Raw genomic sequence first — 19,332 nt, forward strand, 5'->3', positions numbered from 1 at the left:
GCGCGCCAGCACGGGAGCCAGTGGAAGAAAGCGGCCGGTTCCAAGTTTCCCCCCTTTTCCTGGAGCCCGGTAGGGACCGGGTTCACAGGAAGGACCTACCCACTAGCTACTCGCCACGGGCGGCAGAAAAAGGAGCCCCAAGCTCAGCGCAGCCAGAGGTCCGCAGGGACCCGGGGAGCCCGCGGCGCTGGAGCCCCGGGACACGACGCGGCGCGTCCGGGAAGGTGCTGGGAGGGGGCGGTGGACAAGGAGACTGCGGCCGGGGACCCGGGCCACCCGGCGCCCGGGGAGCGATGTGGCCTCGGGAGGCTTAATCCTCTCCTGCGGGCTCGCCGAGCGGGCAGTGGCGCGCGGCGGCGCCGGGGCTGAAATATGATAATCAGAACAGCTGCGCTGCGCGCCCCGCAGCCAATGGGCGCGGCGCTCGCCTGACGTCCCCGCGCGCTGCGTCAGACCAATGGCGATGGAGCTGAGTTGGAGCTGAGAAGTTTGAGTAAGAGATAAGGAAGAGAGGTGCCCCGAGCCGTGCGAGTCCGCCGCCGCCGCTGCGCCTCCGCTCCGCCAACTCCGCCGGCTTAAATCGGACTCCCAGATCCGCGAGGGCGCGGTGCAGCCGGGCAGCGGTTTCCCCCAGCCTTGGCAACCCCGGGGGCCACTATTTGCCACCTAGCCACAGCACCAGCATCCTCTCTGTGGGCTGTTCACCAATTGTCCAACCACCATTTCACTGTGGACATTACTCCCTCTTTCAGATATGGGAGACATGGGCGATCCACCAAAAAGTAAGAGGCGGTTTAACCTTGTGGGGCTCGGTGTGATGTTGTGGTTTGGGGGAGTCTGTCTCTCTCTCTCTCTCTCTCTCTCTCTCTCTCTCTCTCTCTCTCTCTCTCTCTGGCACTGATGCCAGGGCTCTTTGGATTAGTAGTCACTGCTGGAGAGACAGAAGAAATTCTTTTGTTGTTGTTGTTGTTATTGTTGTTGTGTATGTGTGTGTGTTTCTTTTTTTTTCTTCTTGTCACGCTTGCAGCTTGCATGTTTGGTGTAAATTCTGATCTTTGGGAAACTGAACATACCTTCTGTATGAACGCTGTGTGCCCTCCCAAACTCTAGCCGCCCTGTGCTTAGCGGTGATTTCCTTCTCTGGAATCCCGAGCTCTTGGAGAAGGTTATTATGTAGCAAAGGTCTGCCGGCACAAACCACACCGGCAGATATGAATTAGCATTAGACTTGCAAAAGAGAGCGAGTGACAACTGTATTGATGCCTACTCTTCTAACAATATCCATTCCCGTGTGCTATTGAAGAACGTGCTTCATGGAAAATATAGACATCCCAGCGTTGGTTTAACGCTTCCAGTCAAAACCTTTTCTTTGACATGACTTATCCATAATCTTGCCTAATGATTATAGCAAAGAGGGAGGGGGGAGAGAAAACACAAAATGAGCCGGTTTGATTGCGTGCTAAGCGTACAGTGTAGACTATTCAAATCTGCGTTTTACATATATTCCACCTCCCCCTTTTAAAAAGCGAGTCAAGGTTTTGATGGCACACTCCAATTACCATCCCAAAGTGCAATAATCTTTAAGGAAAGGGAAAAAAAAGGAAAGAAAAAAAAATTCTTCCAGAGTACACCCTATAAGAGAACGACACTAAAAGTGTGTTTATCTCTGTAGGAAGTAAACGCGTAGTCAATCATGTATTTATTTCCATTTCAGAAAAACGTCTGATTTCCCTATGTGTTGGTTGCGGCAATCAAATTCACGATCAGTATATTCTGAGGGTTTCTCCGGATTTGGAATGGCATGCGGCATGTTTGAAATGTGCGGAGTGTAATCAGTATTTGGACGAAAGCTGTACGTGCTTTGTTAGGGATGGGAAAACCTACTGTAAAAGAGATTATATCAGGTATGCCATTTTTACAGAGTTATTTTCTGGGATTTCCTGCCTCTCCTTGTTTATTTGACGTGTCTTTGTCTTTTGTAGTGTTTATTTGTTTGTTTTTCCTGGGGAGAGGACGTTTACTTTAGAGCGGTCAGTGTGCAAAAATGTTTTAAAAATTAAACTGTTGTTCATTTCATATCTCTGGGGGGTGGGGTGTCACTGTGTTTCATAAATTTTTTGTTGATAAGGTTTGTGAATAACTCTTTAAATTTTTCATGCAAAAATTATTTTCCTCTTTCAACTCCCCTTCTAAGGACAACAACAAAATTAAGGCAAATAAGTTTAGGGTTTTAAACTTTTAAAATTCTATTTTCACTGTATAGTTTATCATCTTATTTATTTTTCTCCTGTTTTTATCACTGACTTACATTATTTTGGAGATTCCAAATAAACAGACAAAAGTTTCACCAAAGGATTCTTGAAGAACAAGTACAGTCATTGCTCCCTTTACTTTTGGGGTGAGTCTTCCTTGGTAGAACATTTTTAAACCAAAATAAAATATTCCTTACTCCCCCTCAAAAAAAAGCTCCACCGGAAATTTAATCTTTTAAAATATTAACCCTTTGGTGATATCTAACTGTCTTTTCTTTCTTATCTTATCTGGGCTGATGAATTAGACAGAGCAGATCAAATTGCCCATCATCTGTCTGTGAACAATTGGTATATTTAGGTAATTGAACAGCTTCCTTTCTCACATTAAAATCTAGTAACTGATAAAATGAGGGAATCAGCCAAGGGACAAGACCAAAACTAGAGGAACTGAGCTTGCTTTTGTTGTGAGGTTTTTTTTTTTTTTTTTCTTTCCTAATTTCAAGTTTCTCTGAACTTTCTACCTTAGAAAGCCTGCTAGAATTTCTAAAGGAAACTGTGTTTGTTCTAATACAAAGCAAGATACTCTTTCCCTTCACTCTTAGGCTAGTGATAGCAGACATGTAGCTGATTTTAAATTTGGAAGTGGCTACCAGCAAGTGATCGGCCTTTGTAAGCTATGAAGGTTTTGGAGCTTAAGAACTTCCATTAGAGTTTAATTAAGATTTAAAATATGGCCGTTTTTCTCCTGCCAGAATAATGCCCCCGAGTTTGTTCGTTGTTTGTTTTAATCATAGAGTGGAGGGTATACTCATGATTGATAAAATAAAACAATGTACTAGGGAGGGTTTTGATTGTTTGTTTGTTTTGTTTAAATGCCTTGAGGAGAATGGGAGGAAGTAGGGTACAGGAAAGGGGAGGGATTTCGTAAATGGTTTGGGAACCAGCGAAGTAAGTGTTCCTTCTATAAAATGGGTGATCTTTCACCGGAGAGGCAGAAGGTAGAAAAAAAAATTCAAATCTGTCTTCTAACCCTTGACAAATAAGCCCTGTTCATTGTCTACTTGGCTGGTTTGTGCACTCAGGATACTGGAGAGGGAGAACCCACTTTGAAACTCCAGAAGCATCTTACTCCTCTGAAGATACTGTTTTCCTCAGTTGTATACATAATTGCCTCATTCAGGATATGTCGATTTGCAGATGAAGTAACTCAATTACTTTTATTTTTTCTCTTCTCTCTTTCTCCTGTGAGTGTGTGTGTGTGTGTGTGTGTGTGTGTGTGTTTGTGCTTGTGCAAACACTCATGCACAACCCCTTTGGAGGATCTATAGTTGTAAAAGCAGAGCAGAGTGACCATTTTTATTTTAAGAGCTCCCATTGGGGGAGGCAATATGCCCCCTCTTTTGTGCGGATCTTGTCCTATCTCTTTCACTCTCTATGTAGGAATTACTGACAGCTATAGAGGGAAGCAGGAGATGCAGCAGTGAATGAAACCTGTAAGGACTGAGCGGTGGTAAAGACAGGCTAGCAATGAAGAAGCAGCTTTGAGCAGTAAGGGCTGGTTTTGTTGTTGTTGGTGGTGGTGGTTTGTTTTTTTCCATTTGTCGTGCTAGCCTTGACCCGCCCCCCCACCCCACCCCACCCCCAAGCAAACTGAGATAGAGGTCCATGCTTTAGGATCCTGAAGAAAGACTGATTGGAAGAACAGAAGCCTGGCATTAAAATAAGAGAGGGAGAATGGAGAAAGAACTTTCCATGAATATGGGACCTGTGGAAAATTTTTAGTTGGATAAATGCTGGAGAGAATCTGAAAACCCTCTAAGGCTTCATTTTGTTATTCCGTGTGTGTTCGCAGATGGGGCAGGGTGACTGACCAATCCCCTCCCAACCTTTGTTGTTGTTGTTATTGTTGTTGTTGTTGGTGGTGGTGGTGGTGGTGATGGTGCATTTTCAGAAATACTTTTAATAGCAGAAATTGAGAGACAAAGAATGGAAAAGCATAGGGCTACTGGCCACCAATGTCCCCTGAATGCCTCACTGCTAGCATTTGCAAGAATAATTATGAGACTGGTCACCAGAGGCTGCTTCCAGGTTTAGAATCTATCAATAATAAAAATTTCCTCGGTTTGGGCTGAGCACCTGAACTAAGAGGTACTGACTGAGAAAGACACAGAGGTTCTCATAAAGGTTCCCCTTGTTAAAGGGGAGGTTAAGAGAAGGAAGAGAAGGGGGGAGGGAGGAAGGGAGGGAGGGGTGGGGCTGTTTGGATACTCTGCCCAACTTTACTTTTGCTATTTTTTTCCAGGCAGGTCAGGTTTATGGCCCGGGTCGCTGGCCTTCTTGGGCCAGAACCTGCCTAAAATTCACCTTCCTTTTTTTTTTTTTTTTTTTTTTTGTGCTTCTCTTCTCATGCCGGGGCCGGTCCATTCAGGTTGTACGGGATCAAATGCGCCAAGTGCAGCATAGGTTTCAGCAAGAACGACTTCGTGATGCGCGCCCGCTCTAAGGTGTACCACATCGAGTGTTTCCGCTGTGTAGCCTGCAGCCGACAGCTCATCCCGGGAGACGAATTCGCGCTGCGGGAGGATGGGCTTTTCTGCCGCGCGGACCACGATGTGGTGGAGAGGGCCAGCCTGGGAGCTGGAGACCCTCTTAGTCCCTTACATCCGGCGCGGCCTCTGCAGATGGCAGGTACTCCTCCACCCCAGAGGCTGAGAAAAGGCAGGCGGGGCTAAATCATAACCTTCCCTTCCTGCAACCTGGGGGTCACACGCTGTGGTTCAGAAAGTGGACAGCAGTAAAACCATACGCGCTCTTTGCCTTTCTAGCAAATTTCCATACACTCGTCGTCGTCTGCCTTGACTGCACAGCCACACATCTGAGTGTCTGTCTATATACAGGTACACAGCATACCCTCACTTGTGCACACTTGTATACACAAGCCCAAACTGTACTGTCAGCTTGATTTTGGCCTCCAACCCATAGCTTACTGAAAATGGGCTTCAGCTCTCTGCCAGGTTTTCTCCTAGCTGCCGCCTAATTAAAGGGGTGGAGCCCTAGGTCTCGAGGAGTTTCCTCCCTAGCCCTGTGAAGGAAGCTTAAGCGGCCCCAAGGCATTTAGCTTCCCACGTCCCACCCCCCCTCCTTGAGACTTACTTCCCTATCCAAAAGCTTTTTAAATGTATTTTTAAGCTATTGTCAAAAAATAAAAAATAAAAAAAACATTCCCCTAAAAGATACAGTGTCAGTAACTGCAGGCACTGCACAGGGCTGTAACTTAAAACTGTCAACAGCCTAATCTTCAGTAATTGCCTTTTTAAAAGGAGCCTGCCTCTTTAAGCCATTCATTCTACGTGATTTGGTGAGAATTTCATCTCCAAGCCTGTAGCTGTAGCTCTAAATTGACCCCATAGGTGTTTGGCCTGACCCCAGGGGGTCGTGGAAGGTGTGGGATTTGTACCGTGCTGATCAGAGGACCAGTTGCCCATAAAGGAAAGTGGAAACACAAAGGTTGGCTAAAACCAAGACTGCCGGGACAGAAGAACATTGTTTCTTACTCGCTTTCCAGTCAGGAGCAGATCTCCGTCCCTTCATCCCCGTTTAGCATTAAGTTATCAGACCCTACTAAATACCAGAGGCGAGGAAATGACAGCTTTTCCCCAACCCCCACTCACCTCTTTCTCACTGCTCTGAGAATTCTTTCCGGAGTGATTTCTAGCTAGCAGACAAGGGGTAAAGCCAAGGTTGGGAAACGGGCAGAAGGAGAAATACTGGGAGGGAAGGGAAGGACAATCTCCAGTCATCATTTATCTTGAGCCCAGACAGTTCAACAGAGTTTCAGTTTTCCATTGCTTGGGGTCAGCGGGTCTCAGAAACATCCCACATTGTTGATTTGGAACTAAGAAAGACTGGGGACTATTCGTGTATCTGGACTTTAGCATTTCTTTAGCTTCTAAATATGACTGTCCCCTGGAACTGAAGTTCAAGGCTTTCTGGCAGAATTATCTGACTTTTTCGGTCGCAGACTTCCCCACCCTGTCGTGTCTCTAGCTGTCACTGGGGTGTTCTGCGTTTTATTTTCAGGTACCCTCTATGACTTTTACCCAGAAGGGAAAGCCGAGCCTAGAGGTGGGGGAGCTCGGTATAATCTGTGACCTTCTACTGGTTTTGAGGAAAGGGGAAGGGGGAGAGAATTTACTGGTGGAAAAAAAATGTCTCTGGTGCAAGTGGAGAAGCCAGCCTGAGAAACACTTCCTCTGGCTAATTCTGTAGTGAATGAGTAGGGGCAGGGGCCGCATCTCTTCTCTATTCCATTACTCTCTACATTGTCTTCTGTCGATTAAGGAGCAAGATTCTTTCGCCTTATTCCCACCCCCGACCCCTGCAGTTTCGGTGAGGTGTGCTGAGCTAGGGCTGGGTAGGGAATGGTGCGGGCTGGTGGCGGCAGGAGTGGCCTTGCTTTCTCACGGAGTCCCTTTGCCCCGTAGCCGAGCCCATCTCCGCTAGGCAGCCAGCTCTGCGGCCGCACGTCCACAAGCAGCCGGAGAAAACCACCCGAGTGCGGACTGTGCTCAACGAAAAACAGCTGCACACCTTGCGGACCTGTTACGCCGCCAACCCTCGGCCAGATGCGCTCATGAAGGAGCAACTAGTGGAGATGACAGGCCTCAGTCCCCGAGTCATCCGAGTGTGGTTTCAAAACAAGAGGTGCAAGGACAAGAAACGCAGCATCATGATGAAGCAGCTCCAGCAGCAACAACCCAACGACAAAACTGTGAGTAAGCCCCGAGGCCAAGCAAGGAAGGGATGGGAGGAGAACTCTGAAGACCCGGCTAGCGGGCATCCCTATGAACTGTAGTGCAGCAGCAGGAGCCCAAACAAGGAGGTCCTTTCACTACCTAAACCCAAGTGTATTGCGTGTACTGTCTACAAAAAGGCTGAGATTTGGCCGGTTAGAGACTGCACAAGTCTGAGCGGTGGGTGGCCCCCATCCCATGCAGGTTCCAAACGGGATCATGTTCAACATCATCTGCACCTGGAACTAAAGGACCTAGTGGCCCCCTCCCCAGGCAGGTGGCAGTGAGATCTCTAACTCAGGTTTTGCAAGCAGTGGCGTCCTTAGAGTTGTCCAAATTGTGAAGGACAACATCTTGAGACCCGATCTAGAACATGATTCAATATGCTTACCCTCTGTCCAGCATTCTGTTCCCACCCCAACTCTTGGCCAGACTTGCCACTGGTCTTGCATATGGGAGAGCCCGTCACAGGGTGCCCCTGCAGACAATCCACTCTTCCAGGTGGAGCCCAAAGTTTCCTTCTGGCCTGTGGTACCATTATGTTAGCATATAATACTTCCTCCTCCTCCCACGCCTCTTGCTTAAGTAGTTAAGGTAAAGAGTTTCTTTCTCTTCTCCTTTTTTCTTTCTTCTTTCTTTTTTTCTTTTTCTACTTCAGCCCTATTTTTAAATGCCATGAAAAAATTCATTGTCATTAAACATGTCAGGCAGGCCAAGACTGAGCACGGGTACTTTCTAAATTAGTGCAAAATAGCACAGAAGTAGCCAAACCCAGAAATTTTGGGGGTGGGGTGGGTCTGATTCTGTAAGGAAGAGTGCTTGGGGGAAATCTTCCGCTAACTCTAACTGCCTAGAAAACCAGTATCAGAAGGCTGAAGGGAAGCCCTGGCTGGACCTCAGTTTTCTACTTCTGGGAGGCCTGTAGCCTCTTACTGCAGATGGGAGGAGTTGGGGTAGGGGGTAAACTGTGAAGGTGAAGCAAAAGAAGACTGTTGCAGCAGAATTGTTTTAAGAAGATTTCAGCCAGTTTAATAATCCAACGCACAGGAGAAGAAAAACAAAACTGAACTCTAATTAATGTCCATAGGTGCAGCAGATTAACTGAGTCAATATAGGGCAACTGTATAGATAAGATAAATACTTGGGTATATTTACTTAGCACGTGCAGACCATGAAGGGAGGGAGTTTGCTCATTAACATGTTGTGATGGGGGGTTATTCACAGAATATCCAGGGCATGACAGGAACTCCCATGGTGGCTGCCAGTCCGGAGAGACATGATGGTGGCTTACAGGCTAACCCAGTAGAGGTGCAAAGTTACCAGCCACCCTGGAAAGTACTGAGCGACTTCGCCTTGCAAAGTGACATAGATCAGCCTGCTTTTCAGCAACTGGTAAGTGTCAGCTCCCAAACGGAGAAGACTGGACCCCCAACAGAAAGGAGACTCAGTTTTAACTGTCAAGTGAAGGAAAGGTCCCATGGCAGGGAGGGTGCTCCCTGGAACCAGGGTTAGAGAGAAAGCAGGAAGTGGTGATGAAGAGGAGGGAGACAAATAGAAGGAGATCTTCTGTGAATCACTGCTTAAAATTGGACACTATGATTTAACTATGCAGCATAGTGTGATCTTTATACAAATAATCTTGTTGGTTGAACATCAGGGTGCCTAAGTAATTATGTGTACAGAGGTAAAAACGGTGGCAATGTCACACATTTTGGATTGTTATAAATTACAAGGACTTCAGAGACCACCTTGGCATTTGGATCAGCAATCAGCCAGTTTACTTCTTTACCTGTATCTAGTGAATGATTCAAGTAAAAGGGACTGTAACACACATCCAGTGTAATAAGTTAGAATGTTGTTATCCATACACAGCAGGCAGTCGTCTGAGCACAATTTTCTTCTATGTCAACAACAAGAATGGCAATTCAAATAGTTTGGTTGATACTTACTGTTGCTATGCTTCTTTCAAAGCATATATTAATCTAAAGCATAGGACTTTTAAAATATTTTTAAATGAATGAGTTTAGATATGACACAATTGCATACAATGTGGCATGTGTGCCAAAATGTCCGTGAGCATTGTCAGAGACAACATATATTTAACTTGTAAAAGCATGTCTTAGTGAGACTAAAGTGTCTCACACATTCATCCGGAGCAGAGAATTAATTCATTTTGTCTATACAAGGTTAAGATAAACAAAAATTTAAGGATAGATCCCTTTTGATGTGGAACATATGCATAAGGTTTTTTTCTTCTCCCTTTAAGTATGATCAGCCCTATAGATACGGTTTCATTAAACATGAAGCTGTGTCCTAAGAAAGAAAGAAAGAAAGAAAGAAAGAAAGGAAGAAAGAAAGAAAGAAAGAAAGAAAGAAAACTACCCCCCCCCCAAACACCACTCTTTTCTTTAGAAGCAAAGCTAATGCATGAGTTGAGGATAGGTTTCTTCCATCCCATCCCCTGTGCCCTGAGGACATTTGCTTTCTCTTGTCAACAGTTATAAGGGTGATTGGCCAGAGGCAAGTGGTTAAAAGGGCTTGGTTCCAGGCTCTGTATGTGTGTGTGTGTGTGTGTGTGTGTGTAAATAGGCCAGTCTAGTGAGCAGGCAAATTTGAGAAGTCCCTTGACCTCTCAAGGGGAAGGTTCAATAGGGTAGAAAAGGAATTCTGGAACCAAAGAGAAAGTTTTACTTTAAATGAAGTAAATTGTCCACAGGAGGCATTTAGGTAGGTAAAATTTGAATAGTAGAAAGGAGATAAGGAGAGGCTTGGTACCTCCTGAAACTTGAGTGTCATGTGAGAACAGTGAAGTAGAATCCGAGGCAGGGGTGGGGGGTATGGTTGTGTGTGTGGGGGGGCAGTTTAAGTCACACTGCATTTCTAATGAGATGATGAATTGAAGGTCTCCTGTGGAAAGGGGAGGAGGGGGCAGGCAGTGAGAGCACACAGTGAATCCACTAAAGAGTTAATCATTGTTTCCCCGGGAGCCTGCATTGAATTTCTGGCCTAGAGAACTTTCCTACTCCTGGGGCTACAATGTGTAGGCAGCAGGGTAGTTTTATTTCAAGCCTTCTTGGGAGAGTTGCGATGCCACTTTACAGTGGGAAACACATTTGCTCTTAAATAATTTAGTAGGACACAATGTTGGGAAATTCAGCTTGGGTTAAAAGAGAGCTCTTTAGGAAGTTGGAGAAATGGAGAGAATTTCTTTTCAAGTGCTTCTCTCCCAGGCCTCCTTTCAAGTTCTATGACAGACATGGTATACCAGCTCTGTTTAGCAGGAGTTTATAGGTATAGACACAATGTAATACTTTTGTATCTCTTCGGACACTATTGAAGCCCCCTTTGCTTACTTTGTAACCTTCCATACAGGTCAATTTTTCAGAAGGAGGACCCGGCTCTAATTCCACCGGCAGTGAGGTAGCATCGATGTCCTCTCAGCTCCCAGATACACCCAACAGCATGGTAGCCAGTCCTATTGAGGCATGAGGAACATTCATTCAGATGTTTTGTTTTGTTTTGTTTTTCCCCCTGTTGGAGAAAGTGGGAAATGACTTTGAACTCCGAAATTAAAAAAAAAAAAAGTATTTAACGACCCAGTCAATGAAAACTGAATCAAGAAACGAAGGCTCCATGAAGTGCACGAAGTCTGTTTTAACGACAAGGTGATATGGTAGCAACACTGTGAAGACAATCATGGGATTTTACTAGAATTAAAAAACAAACAAACAAGCAAAACCCTAAGCCCGACATATGCTATTCAATGACCTTAGGAGTACTGAAAAAGAAAAAGAAAAGAAAAAAAAAAAGAGAGAGAGAGACGTTTTTTTTAAAACGTAGAGGATTTATATTCGAGGATCTCAAAAAAATGCGCATTTTCATTTCACTGCACATCTAGAGGAAAAGCAGAAATAGAGAATTTCCTAGTCCATCCTATTCTGAATGGTGCTGTTTCTATATTGGTCATTGCCTTGCCAAACAGGAGCTCCAGCATAGAGCGGGAAGAAACCGGCCTCAGTGGCTTGAAAGAGTCCTTTCAGGAAGGCGGAGCTGCATTGGTTTGCAGTGGTTTTAGTTGACTTTGACAAGGGGTTAAGTGAAATTCTGGGTCTCTTTAGCATGCCCTGTAGCTGGTTTCTCTTTTACTTTTGCCTCTTCTCCCATTCTTTCCTTTCCTTTTCTTCTCTTTACTTTTTTTTTTTTTTTTGAGATCCATCCTCTATCAAGAAGTCTGAAGCGACTTTAAAGGTTTTTGAATTTATATTTAAAAACCAACTTATAAAGCATTGCAACAAGGTTACCTCTATTTTGCCACAAGCGTCTCGGGATTGTGTTTGACTCGTGTCTGTCCAAGAACTTTCCCCCCCAAAGATGTGTATAGTTATTGGTTAAAATGACTGTTTTCGCTCTTTCTGGAAATAAAGAGGAAAAAAGGAAACTTTTTTTTGTTTGCTCTTGCATTGCAAAAATTATAAAGTAATTTATTATTTATTGTCAGGAGACTTGCCACTTTTCTTGTCATTTGACTTTTTTTGTTTGCTGAAGTAAAAAAAAGATAAAGGTTGTACCGTGGTCTTTGAATTATATGTCTAATTTTATGTGTTTTGTCTTTTTATTTTCTTTAAATATTATGTGAAATCAAAGCGCCATATGTAGAATTATATCTTCAGGACTATTTCACTAATAAACGTTTGGCATAGATAATTAAATAAACGCAATGATTCAGGGTCCCTCTTTTATATGTTTATTAGCAAGCCTTTTACATGTTTGAAATGAAGGATTTGCTTGCAAATTGGGATAAAATGACATACAGTATACTAGGTGTGATATTGTGTTGCAAGCAGTTCAGGTCGGGTTTGCAAGTTTCGATTTCAATAGTTGGATGAAAGCGACTTGGAAGAGGCCTTTTAGCTCTCAGCTGTGATAATGTTACGGGTTTTTTTTTTTTGAAAGGGAGATGCTGTTTTCTCTTCTGCTCCCCTTCTTTTCCCTCCCCCTGTCTTTCCCCTCTACCTCCACCCCTACATCTATCCCAAAGGAAGGTCTCTGAGAATGGGTTTTGATTGGAATCGCTATTTTCTTAATGCCAAGTACTCTATACCAAAGTCACAGCTTAAGATCGTTAAAACAAACCCATCTTTCAAACATAAACTCTTGCTGAAGAAGCTTTCTGCCTAGCCACTGAAGGATGACCATTGTAGATCAGCGGTGGCTGATTGAGAAATGACGCTTTATTTGCGCAGAAGGTAGGAAAGACTGAGAGAGGAAAGGCTTCTCTCAGCAGTTCTCAGAACTGTAGGTGTCTGCATTTTCTTACCTCTTCCACTTCCCCACCCCCCACCGCTCCTCCCCCTCCCATCTCTAATTTCAACCCCTTGAGAAAGGTAGCTGGCTTGCGAGAGGCGAGAGGCGCAGAAAGCATTTTGTTTGGGAACCGCCTTGTTTTGGAGGGAGCGACCCTGCTCGCTCCGTGCATTGCAGGCGCCCCACAGGCTGTGGCAGTCAGTGCGCTCTGGATCAGACACTGCCACCCACGTTTAGCAAAGGCTCACCTGCAAGGGACAGACCCAGGGATGGACACAAAGTCCTGGCTCAAATTGAGCTCTTGTTCTGAGGGTTTAGGGTCAGGAGCATTCCGTTCTCTCTTTGCCCCTCTGAACCCCACGCCCCATGCCAGGTTCTCTCTCATTTGTCTGGGCGAGTATAATGCCATTTTCAGTATCTGACAGCTTAATAAATACGAAAGCTAAGTACCCTAACCGTGTGTAATGTGGCGCATTACCCTCTGCAGCCCCTGACTCAGAGCAGGGAGGAGGCTGGAGGCTGGACTGGAGACCCCGTGACGCTGGAGGCCGGCAGCTCTTAAGTCGGCTTTCACCCTCTCCAAACCTGCGCAAGTCTTGAAGCGGGCCTCAATTAGTCTTTTGTTTGGCATCGTTCTACATAACGGGTTAATTACAGGCTCTACCACGAGGGCAGAAAGAAAACAAACTTTGCATTGGAAATGTTACAGTGCATTAGACATGGCCTTGATTACTTTGATTGTTGTGTCTAATTTTTGACAGAGGGGTAATAATTTGGCGGGTGGTAATAATGGCTTATAGTTGTTTGCTGGGGGAAAAAACACAAGAGTTCTGTCTTATCTCCTATGAATCTTCTTCCATAAAAGGCTCTCCCACCATCTTTTCTTTTTTCTATTTATTTTCATTTCTTTTTTCTCCCGTCTATTTCTCTAATTTCCCACCACTAGGTGTGATTTTCTTAGTTCCTTGGCTGCTGTATAAATTTATCTGTCTTTTTGTTTTTCCCTTTTCTCACCGTGTAGAAAAACTACCCAATAAGAGCATGTTCAAGGTTGGCAGGTACAGTGTGAATTTGGAGTTGAGTTTACAAAGTTACTAGCTTATGCAAGCCCAATTAGGTGTCAAGGCCACTGAAGTCCCTTGCCCCACCAATAGCCTGTGGTGGGTTCACATGCATTAGGACAGGAACAACAACTACAACTTTAGACATTCTTGCAATGGAGGGACTAGGGTAAGGCACACATCTTTGTTTTTCTTTGTTTATCTAGGCACTGATTTCTGAGATTAAAGGTGTGTGTGTGTGTGTGTCCATAGCTTGAATAATATAGCAGAACGTGACGAATAATTTGGATTTCACTGGCTAGATCCAATGTGTTCATTGCCTGGGGCTTCTGGTGGATTGATGGGTGGAGCTCTTGTATTATTAATGAGAAAGATTCCCCTTCTATTTCCTTAGAGTGTGTGCTCAGATGAGTAGCTGACTTGCCTTCCTGCTTGCAGATCACCCTGGGTCCCTCTTTTCTTTCCTCTGCACACCTCTGGAGACTCAGTTTTGAGCACCCTTCTTCTAAGCAAACCCCTTATTTGCTGTTGTCTGTGTCCCCTACTGTCCTGCTGCTCATTCACCCTCCTTCATTCTGGATACCCTGACTCATCCCATCTCGCTTCTGAAAGCTATTATTTGATGCAATTGAAAACATCTAGGATGCTCATCTTAAATCAGGGGATTCCTATAAGCCCCCACACTCTCCAAGATCAGATTATTACACTGTAGTTTCTTTAGAACAGTAACCTATCCAATTTTCTGTTCCTCTTTCATCAAAGAGAACATTTTTTCTTAATATTAAAAAGTTTTCTTTTAAGTTAGAATCCATTGCGATAACACTTTTGATTATTGTTTGGCAAAGGTGTGTGTGTGTGTGTGTGTGTCTCAGTTGGCCATGAACAACTTTTCTGGAGCTCAATATCCAAGGGCCAACTTGGGGATGCCCTCTAAGCACTCACCCCATCATTGTTAAACTCTATTTGTTGACCCCCCCTTCTGATCTGTCTTAATCCCTTTGATTACCAGCCAGAGAGACAATGTCTGTTCATATTGTCTTAGAAATATTGAATAGTTTTCCTTAGTACTTTGCACTTATAAACTGCAAATAAAATTGATCATTGAAGTATAGCTTTTCTGATTCCCATGAGGTATCACATAGCTTTTTTTTCTTATTAAAAAACAAAGGAGTAAAAATCTTTTACTTCATTCCACTACTCCCCAAAAAGAGTTTATGGGATACCCAGCCACTTTGGGTTTTCAGTCTCATCCCTAAACACAAGTAAACCGAGTAGAAACTGTTTATTTATTTTTTTTATTTGTAAAGTTCAGTTTAGTTAACTTTTGTCAAGGAGATTTATAATCCAAATTAGGCTTGAGTTCTATTGACTGAACTTTCCCCCTCTGCTAACCAACAATTAAAGATTATGTCACAACAAAATAAGTTAGATTTTCTTTGGATGTGTGGAAGACCAAGTATTTCTCTGCATTAAACAGCAACAATAACAAGTTCCTTTAGAAAATGACTCCAGATCTTCAATTCTTGTTACAGATTTCTAATAAAAGGAGAGTAATGCATACACTGTGACTTGGTGTTTTCAGAGCTAATAGTACTTAATTCAAGGCTCTGGCAGAGAATCTGTTTCCCCATCTTTCCTGATTGTTGTTTTCTTGATAACTGAGCAAACCACTGAATGGCTGTTTGAGCCCAGGCGCCACAAACATAAACTTCACAGCTTACAATGTCCCAAGCATGATGGAGGGGCTCTCCACACCTCTCCAGAGGCTTCTGAAGTGTAGACAGAGACATTGGTTCACAGGCATCAGAGGAGGGGGAGGGGTGGTTGTTGTGAGCATTGTTACACATTCTTTAATTTTATGACACTTCAGCTTCAGACTTTGACTGTGAGAAGTCAGTATCTGATCCTTCAATAATACAGTCTTTTCTCAGAACACCACTTACACCTTGTTCCTACAAAAATGGATAAAATAAAATAGCAAAAATAATTCTGTTATACTTCTGGGAAAAAAACGTGAAGCAGGCATATACACACATGACGTATGAAAAGAAAATTCTGTTGTTTTGTTTTGTTTCCAGAAAGGACACCAAATTTTATGAGACAGATGTGGGTAGTGACTGCTTTTGATCAGGCAGGGTGAGAAAATGCACTGGCAACCCTTTTAGGAGACTGGTGGGAGATTTCACTTAACTAGTGTGTTACCTATTTCTTGACTGGGATCCTTCTTGATTTTATTGATCAAAAAGTTCACCGTCAGTTTTTGAGTGATGAAATTCATGAAATTAACTGGGTTGGCTACTTATTTCTTCATGCATCTCTAGTGGTCTTCCCACGGGTTTGTCCTGTTTGCTGGGGCAACAGCTAGTTGTGAGGAGTGCTGGGAATGGGGGGGGGGTGGTCCTCACACTGGTCTAACCAGCCCCACCACTCCCGCGGGCAAGTCAGCCCTTGATCCCTTAAAGGAGCGACAGTGTCTTAGCCCAGAAGAGGAAAAGGGGGTGTTTCTGGGCCCTTCTCTTTCAGGAGTTGATCAGGTTGGCAGATCTGGAGGGCTAATCCAAACAAGGCGCTTGACTTGTGAGGTCGCGAGTCTAGACAGAGCTGGTGGCTCGGCGGCTCCTTATCTTTCCCTGGGATCAGCCGAAGAGGCGCTCCCCGGCCCACTGCACTGGGCTCCCGGGGCCGGAGCCACCGCGCTGCGCAGACCATACAACAAACACAGCACCTGAGGCTTTACAGCTTGCTTTATTGTTTGATGGAGAATGCTACAAAACATTCATTTGTCTTTGCAGGCTGCACCCGGACTGCTTATGCGCTGGGTGGGGGGTGTCCTCCAGCTCTGGGCTGATCTGGTCCTTACACTGAGCAGCTGTGCCATGTGCCTGTGAGTGTCTCCAGGTCGCCTGCATAGAACCTTGGGGAAACCCAACCTCCCGCCTTTTCCTTGTTTCCACACACCCAGGAGGCGGAGGGTCCAAGGGACTGTGAGAGAGAGCAGTGGGAGAATCCAGTGTCTCTGAGAGTTGCCTGGAAATGACTATCCTGTGCTACAGCCATTTATGGTTTGCGGGGTCAGTGGGCACTGGCTCAAGAGCGATCAATAAAAACATTTAGTTCAATAATAAGCTACTCTTCTTTCCTTTCTAAATGTACCCAGAAGAATGCGTCACCATCTTGGACAGGGTGTCCCTGCTAGGCTGATGCCCTTTATCCACTGCTAGCATAAACGAGTGTCAGTGTCTTGGCTTGTGAGTGTTTTCCTGTTCACGTCACTGGGCAAACCATGGAAACCTTGGTCTTTCTTCATTGGCTTCCACCAGAGAGGCTGCCACTGCCTTTTGCTTGGGAACAAGAGAACCCAAGAGTCAGATCTTACAATCCTTTGTTGGGATAACAAACAACCAGTCTTGGAGATTAATAAACATTCTGTGGTTTGTATTTCAAATTAATTAAACATGACCAAGCTAATTATAATTTTACTCATTTTCTTTGGATTTGTTTTCTTGTTTCAGAAAAAGAGGAGAAAGGGTTCTAGTTGCCTCTCCTCATTCTTTATTCTTGGAGAAGGAGGGAGAGAGAGGAGAACTGAAGGGAGTGGACTGGAGAGAGAGAGACAGAGAGAGAGAGAGAGAGAGAGAGAGAGAGAGAGAGAGAGAGAGAGAGTAGGTGAGAGTAATTGGATTCTTAGATTCTTGTGAAAGGCAGTATTTGGGACAAACACTCTCTCCCTGTTTTGATGGAACAGGAGATGCAAGCCCTTTCCAGTCTGTCTTCTGCAGAACTGTGTCCGACCATAAAACTAGACAGACTAGGGCAAATTCAGTTTTTCAGTTTCATGAAATGTGCCAATTTCTGTAGGAAGGTTTAAAAAAAATGTCCTTTGTTTCTCCACAAAATAATCTCTAACAGTAACTTGGCACCAACTTTTCTTTTTTCTCATGGATAGAGGTGATTGTTTATATGGACCTGTCACAAATACAACGTGTTGCTTGAAACTTGTTAAACTTAGCAGGTATATAGAGATAATATTAGAGACCGAATATGATAAGGCAAAGCATGGTGGGAAGTCAGTTTTAAAAGCTACAACAGAGTTTACTTTTTCCTAATATATATTTTTTAAATTCATAGTTCTTAGTATCTTTTATTATCCTTCTTATAGGGGTCTATAACACAAAACAGTAATCTGCTCTTTGTTCAGCTCAAAAGAAATTTGAAAAAATATTACGTACAGTCTCTAGACTGTGGCTATTTTGATAATCTAAATTTTATTCTCGATTAATTTAAATGCTTTTCTTTTGTTAAAATTAATCCCTATATAGCACTTAAAACAGTAGATACATTTTTGCTTGGAAGATGTTAAAAAATGAGTCATTGGAATAACTGTTAACATTTGTAAACAAAGAAGTTTACTTTGAAATATTTTTTTAAGTTTACTTTTGTGTTTTACTCATTCACTTTATATCCTGCTCACAGTCCCTTTCACGATCATTGAAATTTGTTTAACAAAAGCAAATCTATAGTTGATTTCTGGTGGAATTACTACAAAATAAGAAGGCAAAGAGTTTAATTTTTTTTAAATGGACTTCAAAACAATTTATTTTTGAATATTAATAAGAGAAAACATTTTGGGTTAAGGGGTTAAAATGTCATTTTAATAAAAAATATCGCATGTAGCCCAGAGTTATTTAACATTTTATTTTGGTTGTCTAAGAATTTTTGTCATAGGAGGTGGCTTTTTACAAAGAAAGAATTAAAGGAAAGTGGTCAAGCAACTGAAACAACATTTAAATGTTAATTCACCAAACAATAGGAGTGTCTTTCTTCATAAAATATGGTCATTTACTCTCACTGAGAGTTAGGTCCAAGTTCCCAAAAAGATCAGAAGAGTAAAATATGGACTATCAGTTCCTAGAGAGTAAAACTTTATAGAAAATTCTGAAATCACTCCATTTTCTTCGTAGTAAATGAAAATATTTTGGAGCTTTCTACTTAGAAATGTGTGTGTGTGTGTGTGTGTGTGTGTGTGTTAAAGTATATTTGACATTTAATCTTAACCCACATTCTTAATTTTTGTCTTTACAACCTGAGTCTTAGTAGCCATTCTTGCATTTTGCACATGGGCGAATTCCTCCTTTATGCCAGATTGAAACAATTGTGTGAAGCATAGTATATTGCCAATGAAAGCTTGCATTTCAGTTCTATAAATGCATCAAAGGAGACTAGTACATCTCATTAATGTTAATGGAAAATGTCCTTGAGTATCATGCCTAAAAAGGGTCTTGGAGTGATTTCAACCAGAAGTATCTTCACAGAAAGTGTTCCTAGGCTGAAACATTCTACAGAGTAATTTTGATCATATCTAGTCTCAGTCAGTATGCTAGTCTCACAAGTGAAAGTAAACATATAAAATGGTAGAATTAGAATCTATTTTAGACACAGATGCTTCATGAAAGGGAAAAAAAAGTTCTGGAAATAATTCTCTACGGCTTTTAAAATTTTAACACTAATTTAGAGAATTAACTAGTATTTCAAGAAAATACAGTCAGGCAAAATACAGAGGTCTAGAACCAAAACTGCTAGATGCTGCTTACAAACCCTCTGTAGAGGAGTTTCGTTCCATTGGATTATGTACTGGCATTTGAGTGATGCTGTTTATTTGTGTTTTGTTAGCACTAGGGGTATACAAGATGGGGTGTGTATGGTGGCAGCCTATGGTTATAGGTTTCTCGGGGCAAAGGCAAGTAAGTATAGCATTAGACTGCAGTCTGTAACTATGTAGAGTGGAACATTAATCTGCGTGTTGTTTAGGTTTTTCAATCTAAATCTTCTGGAGGGATTATGTAGACCAAAACCTCTATTAGGTCTTTAAAAACAGGGGATATTAATACAAGAATTGGTTTCTCTTGTACCATGGGTAGAGCA

General features: G+C 43.2%; 1 protein-coding gene across 1 annotated transcript; it reads left to right on the forward strand.

The window, feature by feature from the left end:
- Positions 1–521: 521 nt before the first annotated feature.
- Isl1 (ISL LIM homeobox 1) lies at positions 522–11,257 on the forward strand. The gene is made up of 6 exons (XM_052159711.1): positions 522–782; positions 1,715–1,904; positions 4,681–4,940; positions 6,737–7,023; positions 8,270–8,437; positions 10,418–11,257. The coding sequence occupies exons 1-6, from the start codon at positions 755–757 to the stop codon at positions 10,532–10,534; spliced, it is 1,050 nt and encodes a 349-aa protein (XP_052015671.1). The 5' UTR covers positions 522–754; the 3' UTR covers positions 10,535–11,257.
- The last annotated feature ends 8,075 nt before the right edge of the window (positions 11,258–19,332 follow it).

Source organism: Apodemus sylvaticus, chromosome 16, assembly GCF_947179515.1.
Source record: "Apodemus sylvaticus chromosome 16, mApoSyl1.1, whole genome shotgun sequence".
Taxonomy (NCBI): Eukaryota; Metazoa; Chordata; class Mammalia; order Rodentia; family Muridae; genus Apodemus; species Apodemus sylvaticus.

What these genes read in the sequence shown, in the direction of transcription:
- Isl1 (XM_052159711.1), top strand. Translation starts at nt 755, where the DNA reads ATGGGAGACATGGGCGATCCACCAAAAA. An exon ending in TGTAAAAGAGATTATATCAG is followed by an intron (nt 1,905 to 4,680) that starts GTATGCCATTTT and finishes CGGTCCATTCAG; the next exon opens with GTTGTACGGGATCAAATGCG. An exon ending in AGCCTGCTTTTCAGCAACTG is followed by an intron (nt 8,438 to 10,417) that starts GTAAGTGTCAGC and finishes CCTTCCATACAG; the next exon opens with GTCAATTTTTCAGAAGGAGG.